Source organism: Phaenicophaeus curvirostris, chromosome Z, assembly GCF_032191515.1.
Source record: "Phaenicophaeus curvirostris isolate KB17595 chromosome Z, BPBGC_Pcur_1.0, whole genome shotgun sequence".
Classification (NCBI taxonomy): Eukaryota; Metazoa; Chordata; class Aves; order Cuculiformes; family Cuculidae; genus Phaenicophaeus; species Phaenicophaeus curvirostris.
In genome coordinates this window covers 45,674,379-45,689,752 of record NC_091431.1, presented here as the reverse complement: position 1 = coordinate 45,689,752, position 15,374 = coordinate 45,674,379, and the positions used below count along the sequence as shown (strand labels likewise).

Here is a 15,374-nt window from a genome sequence, read left to right as displayed (position 1 = left end):
GGAGGGTAGGGAGGCTCTGCAAAGGGATCTGAACAGGCTGGACCACTGGGCAGAGTCCAATGGGATGAGAGGTTTAACAAGGCCAAATGCCGGGTCCTGCACTTGGGGCACAACAACCCTGTGCAGTGCTACAGACTAGGAGAAGTCTGTCTAGAAAGCTGCCTGGAGGAGAGGGACCTGGGGGTGTTGGTTGACAGTGACTGAACATGAGCCAGCAGTGTGCCCAGGTGGCCAAGAAGGCCAATGGCATCTTGGCTTGTGTCAGAAACGGCGTGGCCAGCTGATCCAGGGAGGTTATTCTCCCTCTGTACTCGGCACTGGTGAGACCGCTCCTCGAATCCTGTGTTCAGTTCTGGGCCCCTTACCACAAGAAGGATGTTGAGGCTCTGGAGTGTGTCCAGAGAAGAGCAACAAAGCTGGTGAAGGGGCTGGAGAACAGGTCTTACAAGGAGCGGCTGAGAGAGCTGGGGTTGTTTAGCCTGGAGAAGAGGAGGCTGAGGGGTGACCTCATTGCTCTCTACAATTACCTGAAAGGAGGTTGTAGAGAGGAGGGTGCTGGCCTCTTCTCCCAAGTGACAGGGGACAGGACAAAAGGGAATGGCCTCAAGCTCCACCAGGGGAGGTTTAGGCTGGACATTAGGAAAAAGTTTTTCACAGAAAGGGTGATTGGGCACTGGAACAGGCTGCCCAGGGAGGTGGTTGATTCACCTTCCCTGGAGGTGTTTAAGGGATGGGTGGACGAGGTGCTAAGGGGCATGGTTTAGTGTTTGATAGGAATGGTTGGACTCGATGATGCAGTGGGTCTCTTCCAACCTGGTTATTCTATGATTCTGTGATTCTATAAGAATCTACAAATATTTGGAAGAGAATTATGTGCAGGAAAGAAAGAGGTGATTATGTATGGTGGTTGAACAGCATTTGAAAGATTAATTATTTGAAACTAAAGTAAGAGGCAGTACATTAGACTGAATCTGGCTTGTGTATCTAGAATGGCATGAAGTTTGTTCACTTGAACTTTCTTTCACAGGGAAGTTGAACAGTAAATAGCATTAAAGTAGTTCTGATTACCACCATTTCTTTGTTTAGAAGGAGAAGAGATAATCTTCTGTTCCTGTCTCCTTCACACCCTCCACCTACCCCCACCTTCTTTCCCCCATTGTCCCAGACTCCCTCCACCCCGCCTCCTGTTTTCACCACTACCTCTCCACCCGCAATGAGCTTCTGTCTTGTTGTGTTGGGCCTGATAAAAAAGCAGGTTTTCTAAGATGTGGTAAGAAACCCTCACAAAAATGCAGCAAATTGGATATAAACGTTGGTTCTGGAAAAAAAAAAGTTTTACTTATTATCCAAGAATGAAATAGAAAAATCCTATGCAATGATGTCCTTCCCCATATGAGCTATTTCCTCTGTTGAAGAGGCTATGAAAGTTACAAATAGTAAAAGCTGAAGATCCCACTCAGTGCTGCAATAGCAGCATACACATTCTGTTTTTCTGTTTATCCACATTTCTGTTTATATGCTGAAACTACTTGATCCTGCTTAGCCCCCCTTTGAATACCTGAAGAAACTGGTATTCTAAGCCTTTGGGTTTCCTGATTCAATAGTAACTGTTTATTATTACAAAGGGAATTGTAATCTGGAACATGTTAGGTCTATCCCAAGGCTCTTGCGGGTAAAGTAATAAACTTCAGTTCTCTTCTTCACAACTCTACAATAATCTTAAATATTTGAAGGGGTACTCTGTAAGAGGATGGGTTGCACGTTTGCCTTTCTTTTAGTAGGCAAGGTAAAAAATGATGTGCTTAAATTGCAAAGAAGTCTTTTCACAACGAAGTTTGAAAATCGCTTTTTCTATCGCTTGTTACTTGGGAGAAGAGACTGACGCCCACCTTGCTACAGCCTGTTTTCAGGTAGTTGTTGAGAGAGATAAGATCTCCCTTAAGACTCCTTTTCTCCAGACCAACCAATGCCAGTTCCCTCAGCTGCTACTCAAAGGACTTGCTCTCTAGACCCTTCATCAGCTTCCTTGCCTTTCTTTGGATGCACTCCAGCACCTTAATGTTTCTCTTCTAATTCATTCAGTTGGATTTCTGACAGACATCAATAATCATAGTGGTTGGAAATTTTAAGATGAGATCCAACAGGAGTATTGCATAATAGTTCTTTGGATTTTGTTTTTGTTTTTTTCTTTATTTTTCCTCTGCAAGGGCAACTTATATCTAGAGGTTCAGGAGACAAGCTCTCTTTCTGAGTATAGTTATACAGGCACAGGGTATCTTGACTTCTTTTTGTGTATTTGGTTCTTTATAGAGATCAAAAAAATGGAAATGGGGAAAACTAACTAACTGGAAAAACTTTCTCGTGTGTTCCTGTGAAGGGACAGGGAAATAGAAAAGATAGATTCAGAAAAGGAGGAGAAAGAAGAAAGAGAGAGAAAGGTTAGAAAGTAGAAAAGCCTGTCTATCTGTTCAAAGGCACAGTTTTAGGTAGAGGTAGGAAAAGTTCTGTTTGACATATTATCTGGGAACCACTGAAATATGCCCTGCGAGCAGATGGAGTTGTACTGAAGATCAAGGCAGCAAAGGTGTACTGCAGCAAAGGGAACTTCTGAAAAAAAGGAAAAAAAAAAAAGAAAAGATGAAAGGATAACATGCCCCACATTCTGTAGGCTTATATATTTGAGAAATGGAAGGAACAAATAGCTTTTCAAAGTATTTGAATTGGATCAATGGCTTGCAAATTTCTCAGTAGCTTCTATTAAACAGTTTATATGTCATTTTACTTTGTTTTACCTTAATAATCTGTATGGCAATTCGGCCTTTCTATGGCAGTACTGACTTAATGCCCATTTATTTAGTATTGCTTTCAAAGGGTTTCTGTCACTTTGTTCATGCATAATACTTAAAATTTAGTTTTCTTTAGGTCATTCTTTTTTTTGTCTTGTCATTACTATATTCTTGTATTTTTCCTGTAAGGAAATGAAATACTTACAAGTGGCAGTTTGTAACCCAGTAATTACTAACATTAACAAATTGCATATCCTTAAGATAAGCTGAGTAAAACTGATTGTTAATAACTATTCAATAAAGCTCACTTTTTTTACTTTTTTTATTTTTAGGAATGTTGTCTCTGCAATTTGAGAGGTGGTGCATTAAAGCAAACTACTGACAAGAAGTAAGTAATACATACTTCAGGATTGTATGTGCTTGTTTTAAACTTTATTCCAAATCCATTCTGATGCACAAAGCACTTGTAAACCTAACTATTTGACAGTGTCTCTTTAAGCTGAACTGTTGCAAAATCTAGTTATTATGATTGAAATGTGCCATTGGCATTTTGTGAAGTAGATAGATGCTAAAAGGTACATTTGTTTTAGTTTTTGCACACACTTAGTTCTTCCAAATTTTATTGTGCTGGCCTTTGTGTGAAGGAGGTAAATGAGAGCTCATTTGTCATTGTTTGCATGGGCAAGCTACATCAAAGAGCAAAGTGTATTTTGTTCTTTGGTCCTGGAAATTTGTGATTACAGAATTTAGTACAATAGCTTTGAACTTCTAGCAACACTGTTTTTAACAAATTATTTTGAATTACATTGAAATAATTTTAGATTTTGCAGTGTCTTTTTTTAAATACGGTGTCAAAACCCAGCATTTTTGCTGACAACATGCTATTTACAGCATCAGTATTTTGCTCTGAATTTGGATGACAGAACAGTACAGCAAGTAAATCTCTAACAGATAAAGTAGAAAATGTTGCAGCTTAATATTTTTTCAAGCTCAATAGTGGAAGAGTCCTTTATGCACGTTTCATCTTTTCATAATCAATTCAATTATTTTAGCAACTTAGCAATATAATGTAGATCTTTTTCTTTAAGTCTTTGGAATGCAGTTAAAAGGCATGATCTGGCTCCAGCATTCTTTTCTACTTACTAAGTCAGAATGTATTTATCTGCAATTTGCAGTTGGATGCATGACCCTTGTGTATTGTCCACTTAGGTGAAGGTTTTATGTGAAACTCATAGCCTAGATCTTACCTTCAGAAAGCATTAATATTGTAACCACTTTAATGGAGGTTTTTACCTGCACCTGAAAATGCTCAGCTGCTTTTTAGTTCTGTTTGAAACTCCCCTAAATTTGCTACTTTTACTATGAAAAGGAAAAGAATGACAAAAGCGTCGTCTCAGTAGAATTTATTCTGCCCTTTTGATATTTGCTGCTGTTAGGTTGCATATTCCATCTTTGAATATAAGTGTATTATTTCTGTAATTAATTTAAAATATTTTAGGAATGTTACATAAGATTTATTCATAGCAAAAAAATCCACAAAGGTTTGTAGAAAGTGACTTGCTGGCGCAAGTATACCTGAAGTCTTTGATTTTGCGTTATATCCCTCTGTAGGTTTCTATTATGGATTTGTGAAAGGAGAGTTCTGTAAAAGTAGTTCAACTCTTGTTTTCCTGTTTCCGTAACACATCACAGTTGCTATACATTGTTGAGTCTTTCAGCTGTCTTTCAGTATTAGCTACCATTCTGAACTTCCAACAGTTTTCAGACGAGTATGTTCCAATTAAATCTTTTTTCTCCCAACAAGTGTAAAGTCCAACATGTTCATTCCCTTCCCCCCTTCTTTCCCTCTCACATACTAATTAGAGAGAGAAGATGAGTGTTACTTAGATTTAAAAGCTAATGAATAAAAGACGGTGTAAAATAAAACATGGGATGGTGTAACAATTTGCCATATAGGACAGCTGAGATTCCTTTTTGTCAGCAGAAGAAAATAATTGTTTTGAGTCCTGTTAAGTTGAGAGGTGCCATAGTGTAAAGGTTTGGCTGAAGATTTATTGAAGAGGCATTTTATTTATAACAGTTCTTTCCCATAAAGCTTAGATGGTAAGACAAGGTAGTTTTGTAGGTGGGCAGTCAGCAATGAAAAGAAAAGGGTGTTATTAAAGTTAAAAAGAAAAAGTCTCAAAACAAGACTTTTTTTCTGTGAGTTCAAACAGGAACAAAGCTGTCACCATTATAAAATTCTAGATGTAGAAGCTTTTATTTGTGCTAAACTCTACAACTTGCTAATTGATATGTCATCTTTATATACCGCTTCTGTTTCACGCTTTGGCCAATATTTTGACGTCACGTAAACAGCAGCTTTTTAGTCCCTGTGTGTCGTATTATACTTTTCCAGATATTTTTGTCAAAAATGAATTATTGACATAGCACTACTCCAGTGCAGGAAACAGAATTCATTTCTGTCCTGATGCATCACACTCTACCTCTTCAAGGTCCATCCTGCATTTGTGTTAATCTGGTAATATGCTAATATAATGTGTGTCTCTGTTGTGCTGCAGAAAGTGTAGTGAGGCAGGCATTCAGGGCTTACAAAAAAGAGCAAATGGAGTATTGAGACAAGATGTACAGTGAATGACAGGGAATAAAGGCAAATACGAGTCAAGGAATGGAAATATTTCCCATTCTTCAAATTTACCAGTGGTCTACCCCAACAAATATTTTCGAAGTAGTCTCAGAAGAGTGCTCCTGGTTAAATGTCCTTAGGTTCTCTTTTACTTCATATAATATGCACTTGCAGTGACAGACTTTTTGGTTCCATTTAGCCTTTTATATTTTGAGATTTGTTTTTTGAGCTGGCATTTGGAGGATATAGCAGTGCTTTCTGACAAGCTTCTTGAAGTTGCACTGAACCCTTACATGTAGAACTGGTCCTAGGCACTTGACAGGTGCTTTCACTGCTAAAGGGCATACAGTTCACGCTGGGTATTAGAGTGATAATCTGATCAGTTTGCAACTTCTATGCTTTTGTGACTGTAAACAGAAAGTCTTGGTAGCATACTTTGTTTTACTCTTCGGTGGATGTCTGTCTGATTGTGATAATGTGTGTTGCCTAAGACTCATGTCTGAGTAATGTTAATCCAAAATGCTGTATGTGATAAATAGCACGTGAATCAAATAGCATGGTCATTACATATGCATCTAGATAGCACAGCTAAAAAGCCTTTGCACTTAATATATTGAACATGAAAGATGATTTTAAAAATTGCTGCAGTAAAGCCCTAGTCTGAAACTGTATTTACACAAAATGGTAGTGTTGTAAGGTTTGTTAAATGTATTTCAAAGAAGCTTAGAAGTTCCTAATAAGGAAGCATTTAAAGATGGTTGCCGTCTTAAAAAAACCCACACATCAAGTAATGAAACATCTTAAACGCTTGTATATCTATGGGGGTTTTTTGGTGGTATTCTTGACTTGCCACTCTTCACAGGTGGGCACATGTAATATGTGCAATTGCCATCCCAGAAGTCAGATTTGGTAATGTCACAGAACGTACACCGATAGACACTAGCAGAATACCTTTGCAAAGATTAAAGTTGGTGAGTAGTATATTTGTATATGCTTCATACATTCTTTGCTATTAAGGTGTTCTAATAATTGAAATGTATTAAAAATCTGAATTGTGATGATTATTGCCGGGTACACAGCAGTAAACTATGTTTAAGGTAAGGAATAAATAACCAGGGTTTTTATCAAGATGATCTTTTTGACATATAATGGAAATTCATTAACGGTATTAATGGCCTTTGGTATTTTATTAAAAGCAGTTTGAACCTGCCCTCCCCCCGAAAGAAGAATAAGAAACTTGACCATTGCCAACTGTGTAAGTTTCAGTTTTGGAACTGTATTGGTGATGAAAATGTTAAAACCCAAACAGATAGGTAATATCCCATGGTACATGTTTGTGAGGTCTTTTTATTATGTACTTTTGCTTCAAGAAACTGTTTATGAAGGTAAAAGGATGCATGATCTGTTTGTTATGTGGTATCTTTACTGTCTGGGCATTGAAAACTGCACAAAGCAGATCACATATTATATTGGATGAACTAAACACTGTTCCCTGAGGAATTTCAAAAGCTGGTGGAAAACCTAAATAAAAGGGTATCTACTACCAACAGTGGCACCCTCTGTTACATCTGGAGTAACAGTGTCATTCAGGAAGATGGATGTACACAAGTAGAAGATATGCGTAAGTGCAATGTAAGAGTATTTTCCTTGCTGTGTTACACAACAGTTTCTTAATTTGTCAGCATGTACATCACTGTGATATCACCTGATAGAAACTGAGTGACTAGCAGCCCATCCACACTGTTTCTAAAGTAGTTCTTGGTCTACCTGACCTTGTACTTACTCATTTTGAACTATTAATCTTTTCTTTAAATTTTAGTTTAATTTTGCTCATTACTGTTTGTGTTTTGTAGCTGTATTTCGAAATGTGGAGATTCAGCTTGGAGTGGTTTAAATTGGTAGCCTGTCCTTCAAATGGTAATCTAAAGTTTTGTTCAAAATTTTAAAACTTTTTCACATCCTTTTAAAAATAATGTAAACCACATTTCTAGCTTATTATGAAAAATATTCTTCCTAATCTGAAGATAATAGAAGCACTAAGTATTACCTTAATATAGTAATTTCATTTTTTGAGGACTTTAAACAGTCACAGACATGTCTTGTTGGAACTTGTTAATTCAGGGATTGAAAACACAGAAAAGTTTAGTTTACCAGATGCTGAAATTCTTTCTCTGGGCTGTCCATGACTTGAACTGTGTAAGAGACACAGAACCCGTTTGAAGAAGGCTTAATTAGGTCTTAAATTGTTGATTATGGAAGTATGGAGCCAAAATTTGTGAAGTTATGTGATTTACAATTCATAGGTAATTTCTGCTGAATATGAAGTAATTATGTTAATCATTTATTTGTAACTGAGAACATTTTCTTCTGCTCTTTCCTGCAGTTGATAGAAAATTGCTTATTGTCCTTAGTGCTTTTTCAGTTCTTGAAGCCTCCTTCAATGTAAAATGGCATTGAAACACTGCGGATTATATTAACCTATACATACCTTTTTGGTCTTTTGTGAATCCCTGAATGTTTAGAAATATAGTACTTGCTTTCCTTACTGCTTTCTTGAAGTAAAAGAGTTTCTGTATTTGAGTGGAATGCATGTTGTTATGGAGGAACTCAGCTGAACACAATAAAAATGAGAGGCAGGCTAGTTCATAACAGCCATAAATGTAGTATTGCTGCAGGTAGTAAGGGTAGCCTTACAGTGTGGGAAGGAAGTACTGTAGTCCTGATTTGGCTCATTAAACCTTACTTTTCCAGGAGACATCAAATTTATAATCAAATAGCTAGGCTTGTACTAATTTAAGAGATATAGGCAATTTGACCATTTCAAAATGATTTAATGTCAATAAAATAATAAAATGCTGCTCCTTGGGTAAAGAGAAAAACTTGCTCTGAAGCCACAAACAGCTGGCTTGCTTTTAAATTTGGGCTTCTGTTGCAAATAAATTGCTGTATCTGATGGTTTTACTCTGCTCTGTTTCACAGTGAATGTCCTAGCTAAGCTAAGACTCCTGAATAACATGGTAGTATTCTGTATTAAAAAAAAACCCAAACCAAAACAATTAAAAATAGATATTGGACAGAATTGCATGGATACTTTATATTTTCTCTGAAGCCCTGTGTATTAGATACTTTTTGTAAATTATTTCTTGTTTCCTGAAACATGGAGTTCCTGCTTCTCTGAAGAGGTTGCTGTCAATGACCTTGTGCATATATACCATGTAATTCGTAAATCAAATGTGATCCTTACCTTAGTCTTCACTTCCTGACGGTTGATGCTACAGAATAACAATTATCCCCATTGATACTGGGTTATTTGTCTTAAGATGAACCCAGAAATTATATCCAAATGAATTCTATTTTTTTTAGGAATTCCTGTCTCTTCTTTCCCCTACCTTGATGTCACTTCCATTCTTAACTTGCATTCTTCTTCATTATCATATACTCTATAATTTGGAGTAGACAGCCAATAGCATCTGTCTTGCTGCTAACTACTGTAAAAGCATGCTGAGCATTCACACTTTGACATCAGCTCTGGGAATCTGTGAGCAATTGATTCAGGCCAGTTTTCGCCTTTGAAATTGTATGGATCACCAATATTGCTCTTCAGCAGCCAATTCCTGCTTCACAGCTGTCCTATTTGTTAAGTTAATGGTGTCTTTCTTCATCAGTCTCCATCATTCAAAGCCAGAGAGTGTTCATTGTATAAGCAAAGGCAAACTTTTTATGTTGTTATTTTGATATTGAGCCTTTATAAGCAGTAGATTTTTAAAGAAATACATTTTTGGGTCTACCTTTATAAAGCTCTTTATGTTAAACCATGGGATAGCTAATAAATGTGGACTGTCCTACTATGCCATCATTGCTTTACAAAATTTTGGATGTTTTTGTTGATATTTTTTCGAATGAGCAAAAAACAATGGAAAATAAATATAAAATGATAGATCACATTGTAGTGTGCAGCCATACCAAAACTAGATATTGTAATGTAGGAGCAAATAGTTCTAGTTGTTTTAGACATTTCACTTTTTATCCCTATCCTCCTCTCATACCTTCCTCCTTCCCTCCCTTGTCTCCCTCTCTCTGAAATAGTAAGAAACCCAAATAAGATCTACTAATTTTCAGAAATCCGGAGAGGCTGGGAATGTGTTTTCTTCAGTGTAGTGTCTACAAAGGAATATCAAAGGAAATAAAATAATGTTTTATTTTTGACAAATTAAATAACATCTGTGCAAACAAGAACATATTGGCAGGCTTTTCTTTGTTGCTTAGCTTGTATGTCTGCTTATTGCTGTAGCTGTTAAATAGTTCTAATTTATTAGACATTTTGGGTTGAAATCGCTGTTCTAAAATGAAATGGCTGGAGGGATATACCTTACCATATGACATATTTTAAAACAGTATTTTACTTAAACTACAGTATACTAGCTTCTTAGCGGACACTTTGTTCAGGGGGTTTCTGTTCCAGTGGTCTCCAAGTTTAACAGCAGACGCATAAGCAAGTGTGAAAAGACAGGAAATACAGAAAATCCAACTAAAATACTATTTAATTGCAGTGTAAATGCTAGCAACAGGTGAAAGAGAGGCAAGCTTGGTGAGAAATGATATTATGGAGGAGGACCACATGAAATTTGTCTTAATGTATATGCAGAATTTCAGCAACTAACAATTTGGAACAAATGTGTGATTTGGAGGACAGTTTGTGACATGAATGCATTTGGTATTTCAGCACAGTTTAACAGCATCTTAACCGTTAACCCAAAGAAGATAAAGGTTACGTTTCTTGCTGAATTCAGCTTTGTTTATTTTATTTATTTATTTGGGTTTTTTTTGCCTTATTCCATTTGTCCTTAATCCTTCAAGGGAAGCTTGGGTGTAAACTCCTGATTTTGAAAACCTGTTTTTCTTTACTATTTGTATGTGTGAAGCCTTAGGTCATCGAACATAGAGTGTGGATTCCTGAATGTATTGATGTGAACGTAAAACTTGATTTTTCATTGTGAAGGGAAAAGGTTTTCCCCTAGTACCTAGGTAGCCTGTGCTTTGAAGAGAGTGATAATTACTCAGCTCTAATTTTAAATGCAAACTATAGCTGCTTGGAAAAGTCTCTGGAGAGGAAAAAATCAAACATAAGCTTAACCTTTAAAAGAAAGAATAAATATTCTTATCTGTCATTATATTTTCATAAAACAAGACTTAAAAGTAGAATTAAATAAAAGCACTTACTTTTGTATGGCCAAGGAGTCCAAGCCAACAGGAATATTTAGTTTAGTGTCATTTACCTTTGTAAGACTTGTGAACTATAATGAACAGTAGACACTGTAAAGACAATGTTCACAGAATCACAGAATGTTGTATTTTTGGGACTGGGCCAAGGCTTCCAGCTCCTCCTGCTTATTTGTCATGCTGTGTGCATTTGTATAAAAACACTTCAAGTGTGGTTCATTGTGCCCATTGTGTTTAAATGTTTCATGTTACAAAAGAAACATTTAAGTAGAATCATTAGCATCTGTTTGTAAATCGATATATTTAAGATGTCGACCCTAAAATACTGTTTTGAATAGAATACATATCATCTCAGTAGCAAAATACTTATATGCTTTTAGTATTTTTGGTGTTTTAAAATGCTTACGTATTGGTTTGACTTAATCCTTAAAGGCAGTCACTGTAATTCTGTATTGAAACATGCACACAAGATGTCTTTGTTTCTTTATCTGTAGAGTTTCCTATTATTTTTGCATTTGAAATCCTATTTCTCCAACAGAATAGAGGTAGAAAATGAGTTTTGGAATAACTGAAGTTGCCCTGAAGCTTTTGATGACCTCAAATTTGTATTTGACAAGTGAACCGAGTATAAGCACAAGTGTACTCTGAGTGAGGAACATTATTTTGAAAAGAAACTTACACTGTGATGATGACTGATCTACAAGCCTTTCAGTATCTGGATGAAGCTGTAAAGTTCTTTCTAGAAGCCTATAGACTTTAAAATTCACACCTGAAGGCAAATAATAGTGAGCTTGAAAGCTAAAGATTATTGTTTTGAAAGGTACATCAATTCTGAAAATACAGAGGTTTCTCTGTGGTATGCCACTGAAGAATGGAATCAAAGCAAAAATGCCTATGAGCTTTCAAAAGAATGAGCAAATATTCTCCTGCCTGTCGTTCTATTTTAATGATGTATGAAACCTAAAAAAAGGATTAAAGACATTTGAGGACACCGCACATCTTCTCTCTTCTAATTTGTAACAAAATTAATTTGCTAAACTACAGTGGCATGGTAGGACTATTGCAGCTGTGTTTGTGGAAGAGCAAAGAAACACATGCATTTATGCATACCAATGTTGCTGTGTATTTCTTATAATACAAAGAAGTATTGATTACTTTTCAATGTTTCCAACAATACTGCTGGAAGCACTGTTGAGGAGAATTATTATACCGTACATAAATTCATGTGTTAACTAACTCATTGCATGCATTTGCAGGCAATTGGAGTGAAATAGACAGAAATCTTGAGGCAGATTTTAAAATATTTCCAAATTGTTTTAAAACTGAATGAAATAGCTTTAAATAGCAGACTTTGTGATTTTAGAAAAAGTTGAACTAAAATGATGCAATAGTTCATTCTTGCAATTTATAATTTTATTAAAAATGTAGTGACTCATTGCAGTCATGTACAAAATACATTTTAGTGTACCTGCTTTAACTGCAGCATTGGTAAGATTTTTAATAAGTATGTTAGAAGAATCTACATTGCTGGCCGTATAGTACTTACTATCAGAATAATTTGCAGTGAGCAAATCCTATTGCAGACTCACGAGTTTCGATCTTGCAGTGATACCGTACTATCAAGTCTTATGAAAAATCTGGAAAATGTTAGATATGCCTGACTATAAATAATGTCTGAGGACATGGACATGTCTGTAAGAAGGACAGCAGAGTGTTTAAAATGTTAACTATTCATCTGTCCTCTAAATTTTTCTTTTACTTGGAAGAAGGACTTCATGTGCAAGAAAATGCACCCTTAGCGAGTTTGCAGATGACACTAAGCTGCATGGAAGTGTTGATCTGCTGGAGGGTAGGGAGGCTCTGCAAAGGGATCTGAACAGGCTGGACCGCTGGGCAGAGTCCAATGGCATGAGGTTTAACAAGGCCAAATGCCGGGTCCTGCACTTGGGGCACAACAACCCTGTGCAGTGCTACAGACTAGGAGAAGTCTGGCTGGAAAGCTGCCTGGAGGAGAGGGACCTGGGGGTGTTGGTTGACAGCCGACTGAACATGAGCCAGCAGTGTGCCCAGGTGGCCAAGAAGGCCAATGGCATCTTGGCTTGTATCAGAAACGGCGTGGCCAGCAGGTCCAGGGAGGTTATTCTCCCTCTGTGCTCGGCACTGGTGAGACCGTACCTCAAATCCTGTGTTCAGGTCTGGGCCCCTTACCACAAGAAGGATGTTGAGGCTCTGGAGCGAGTCCAGAGAAGAGCAACAAAGCTGGTGAGGGGGCTGGAGAACAGGCCTTATGAAGAACGGCTGAGAGAGCTGGGGTTGTTTAGCCTGGAGAAGAGGAGGCTGAGGGGAGACCTCATTGCTCTCTGTAACTACCTGAAAGGAGGTTGTAGAGAGGAGGGTGCTGGCCTCTTCTCCCAAGTGACAGGGGACAGGACAAGAGGGAATGGCCTCAAGCTCCGCCAGGGGAGATTTAGGCTGGACATTAGGAAAAAATTCTTCAGAGAAAGGGTGATTGGGCACTGGAACAGGCTGCCCAGGGAGGTGATTGAGTCACCTTTCTTGGAGGTGTTTAAGGGATGGGTGGACGAGGTGCTAAGGGGCATGGTTTAGTGTTTGATAGGAATGGTTGGACTCGATGATGCGGTGGGTCTCTTCCAGCCTGGTTATTCTATGATTCTATGATTGTAAAATGGGTTTCTACTATAAACATCCTCTGAAATTTTTAAAGATCTGATTAGTAGTCCATAAAAAGATGTGTAGGTCTGATAAGTCATGTCTATGTTTTGAGGCTCATCTCCATCTATACAATATGTATTTGTATATAGGTGAGATCATGTATGTGGCGTTTTTTGTGTCATGCACAGTTGGGTCCACGTACAGTTATACAAGAAGTGTATGAGAAAGGTAACTCATAACTTAAGTAGGTTGATGTCCATAGGTGAATGTCCTTAAAGAGCTAGTTTAAATACTGAGTTTTAAATTGAAGAAAGAAGAATAGTTTCATTTCATAAATCACATTCTACAGTGTCAAGCATGGAATAACTCTCTAAGCTCTAATAATTTTTGGCAGCAAAGTAGCAACTGAATAATATGAGGATCATGAGTTATCTAAAGGGTTTTGCTTTGCGTAAGTAAAAATGTGTTTTTATAACATTCTAAATTAAAAAAAGAATACTGCTGAATTTATTTACTTTTACTTTGGCTTGCATTAATTTCAATTTCCTGACAAAGCTTTCAGAAGAGCTTATGTGCTTTAAAGATCAGAGTCCACTTTCAAATATGATTTGAGTATTTAGGGATGATAATGCTTCTTATCCTGAAGAGCAAAAGGACTTGTTGTACTTCCTATCAGAGCTTAATTTCTTACTGGTATTCATTTGAAAGATCTTCTAATTGGACCAAAAAGGTAGCAGATCCTATCAGGATATCCTTCTATGATTATTCATTTGAACTCTGCACACACTATAATACTTGATAAGTCACTTTATGCCTCAGTTTACCTTTCTATTTGTCAATACTGATGTCACTATGTTGTTGAGAACATTACTGCCTGGTATCTGTGTGCGATTTTTGAAAATACAGTGTTCTGTTAAGTTCTTACTTTATGTCCCCAGGAATATTTATGATGGGTGCTAGTGGATTTGGGATTTATATGAATTAATATTTAGATTGTGGTTTTCTGAAGCTTACTTTTTTGTTTTAATTGCATATTAAAATTTTCTATAGAAAGGCATTTAGTTTGAAAAATGATACATCGTATATAAGGCAAAAGACAAAGCATGAGAATTAAAACAGTTGGGAAAGGAATATAAAAATGTCTGCTGATGCAGCTATAGTAGAAGATTAAGGTTGTCCAGTGTACGCAGAATGTAAGTACTGTTTTAGAAAACTTGGAGAAAGAAAACTGACACCAGGATTGTATCTGTAAGAAAAGAATTTTGAGACAGCATGATCCAGGAAAGCTTATCACTGATCACCACATGCGCAACGTATCAATATGATTGTTTTTTCTGGGATGCAAGCATAAATTGCTGGCTTGTGCCCAATTTTTCATCCTCCAGTGTATCCCAAAGGGCTCATCAGGGCTATTCTCAATCCATTTATCCCCCAGACTATATTGATACTGGGGATTGTGCCCACCCAGATGCAGCACCTTGCCTTTGGCAGTATTGAACTTTATGGGGCTCATATGGACCCACTTCTCAAGCTTGCCAGAGTCTCTTTGGATGGTATCCTTTCCCTCTAACATCTCAGCTGCATCACTCAGCTTGATGTCGTCTGCAAACTGGTAGAGGGTCCACTCAATCCCACTGTCTCAGCCCCTTTATGCACCTTTGAGGGATACCACTCATTACTGGTTTCCACTTGGACATGTACTGTAACACTTTGGATGTAATACTTGCCTTACAGTAGTCCAGGTAGATGGCTATAGTTCTTCCCTTGTCCACTGATGCAGTCAATCCCCTTTTAAGTTAAGGCCAATTAGACATAATTTGGCCTTGGTGAAGCCACATTGTCTATCTCCAGACACCTCCCTGTCTTTCATATATTTCAACTTGAATTCCGTGAGTCTCTGTTCTGTGATCTCATTGAGCGCTGAGGTGCAGCTGACTGGTCAGTAATTCCCAGGCTCCTACTTTTTACCCCTTTTGAAAAAGAGTGCAATATTCCTTTTCATCCAGTCACTGAGGACTTTCCCTGACTGCCATGACTTTTCAGATATAACAAAGAGTAGCCTAGCACCT

At 37.3% G+C, this 15,374-nt stretch overlaps 1 protein-coding gene across 1 annotated transcript in view; it reads left to right on the top strand.

Annotated features, from left to right (window-relative positions):
• KDM4C (lysine demethylase 4C) overlaps window positions 1-15,374 on the top strand; it is a 265,420-nt gene that overhangs the window by 174,889 nt on the left and 75,157 nt on the right. The window contains 2 exon segments of the mRNA XM_069881261.1: window positions 3,119-3,174; window positions 6,275-6,383. Of these exon segments, the coding sequence (XP_069737362.1) occupies window positions 3,119-3,174; window positions 6,275-6,383 (165 nt within the window).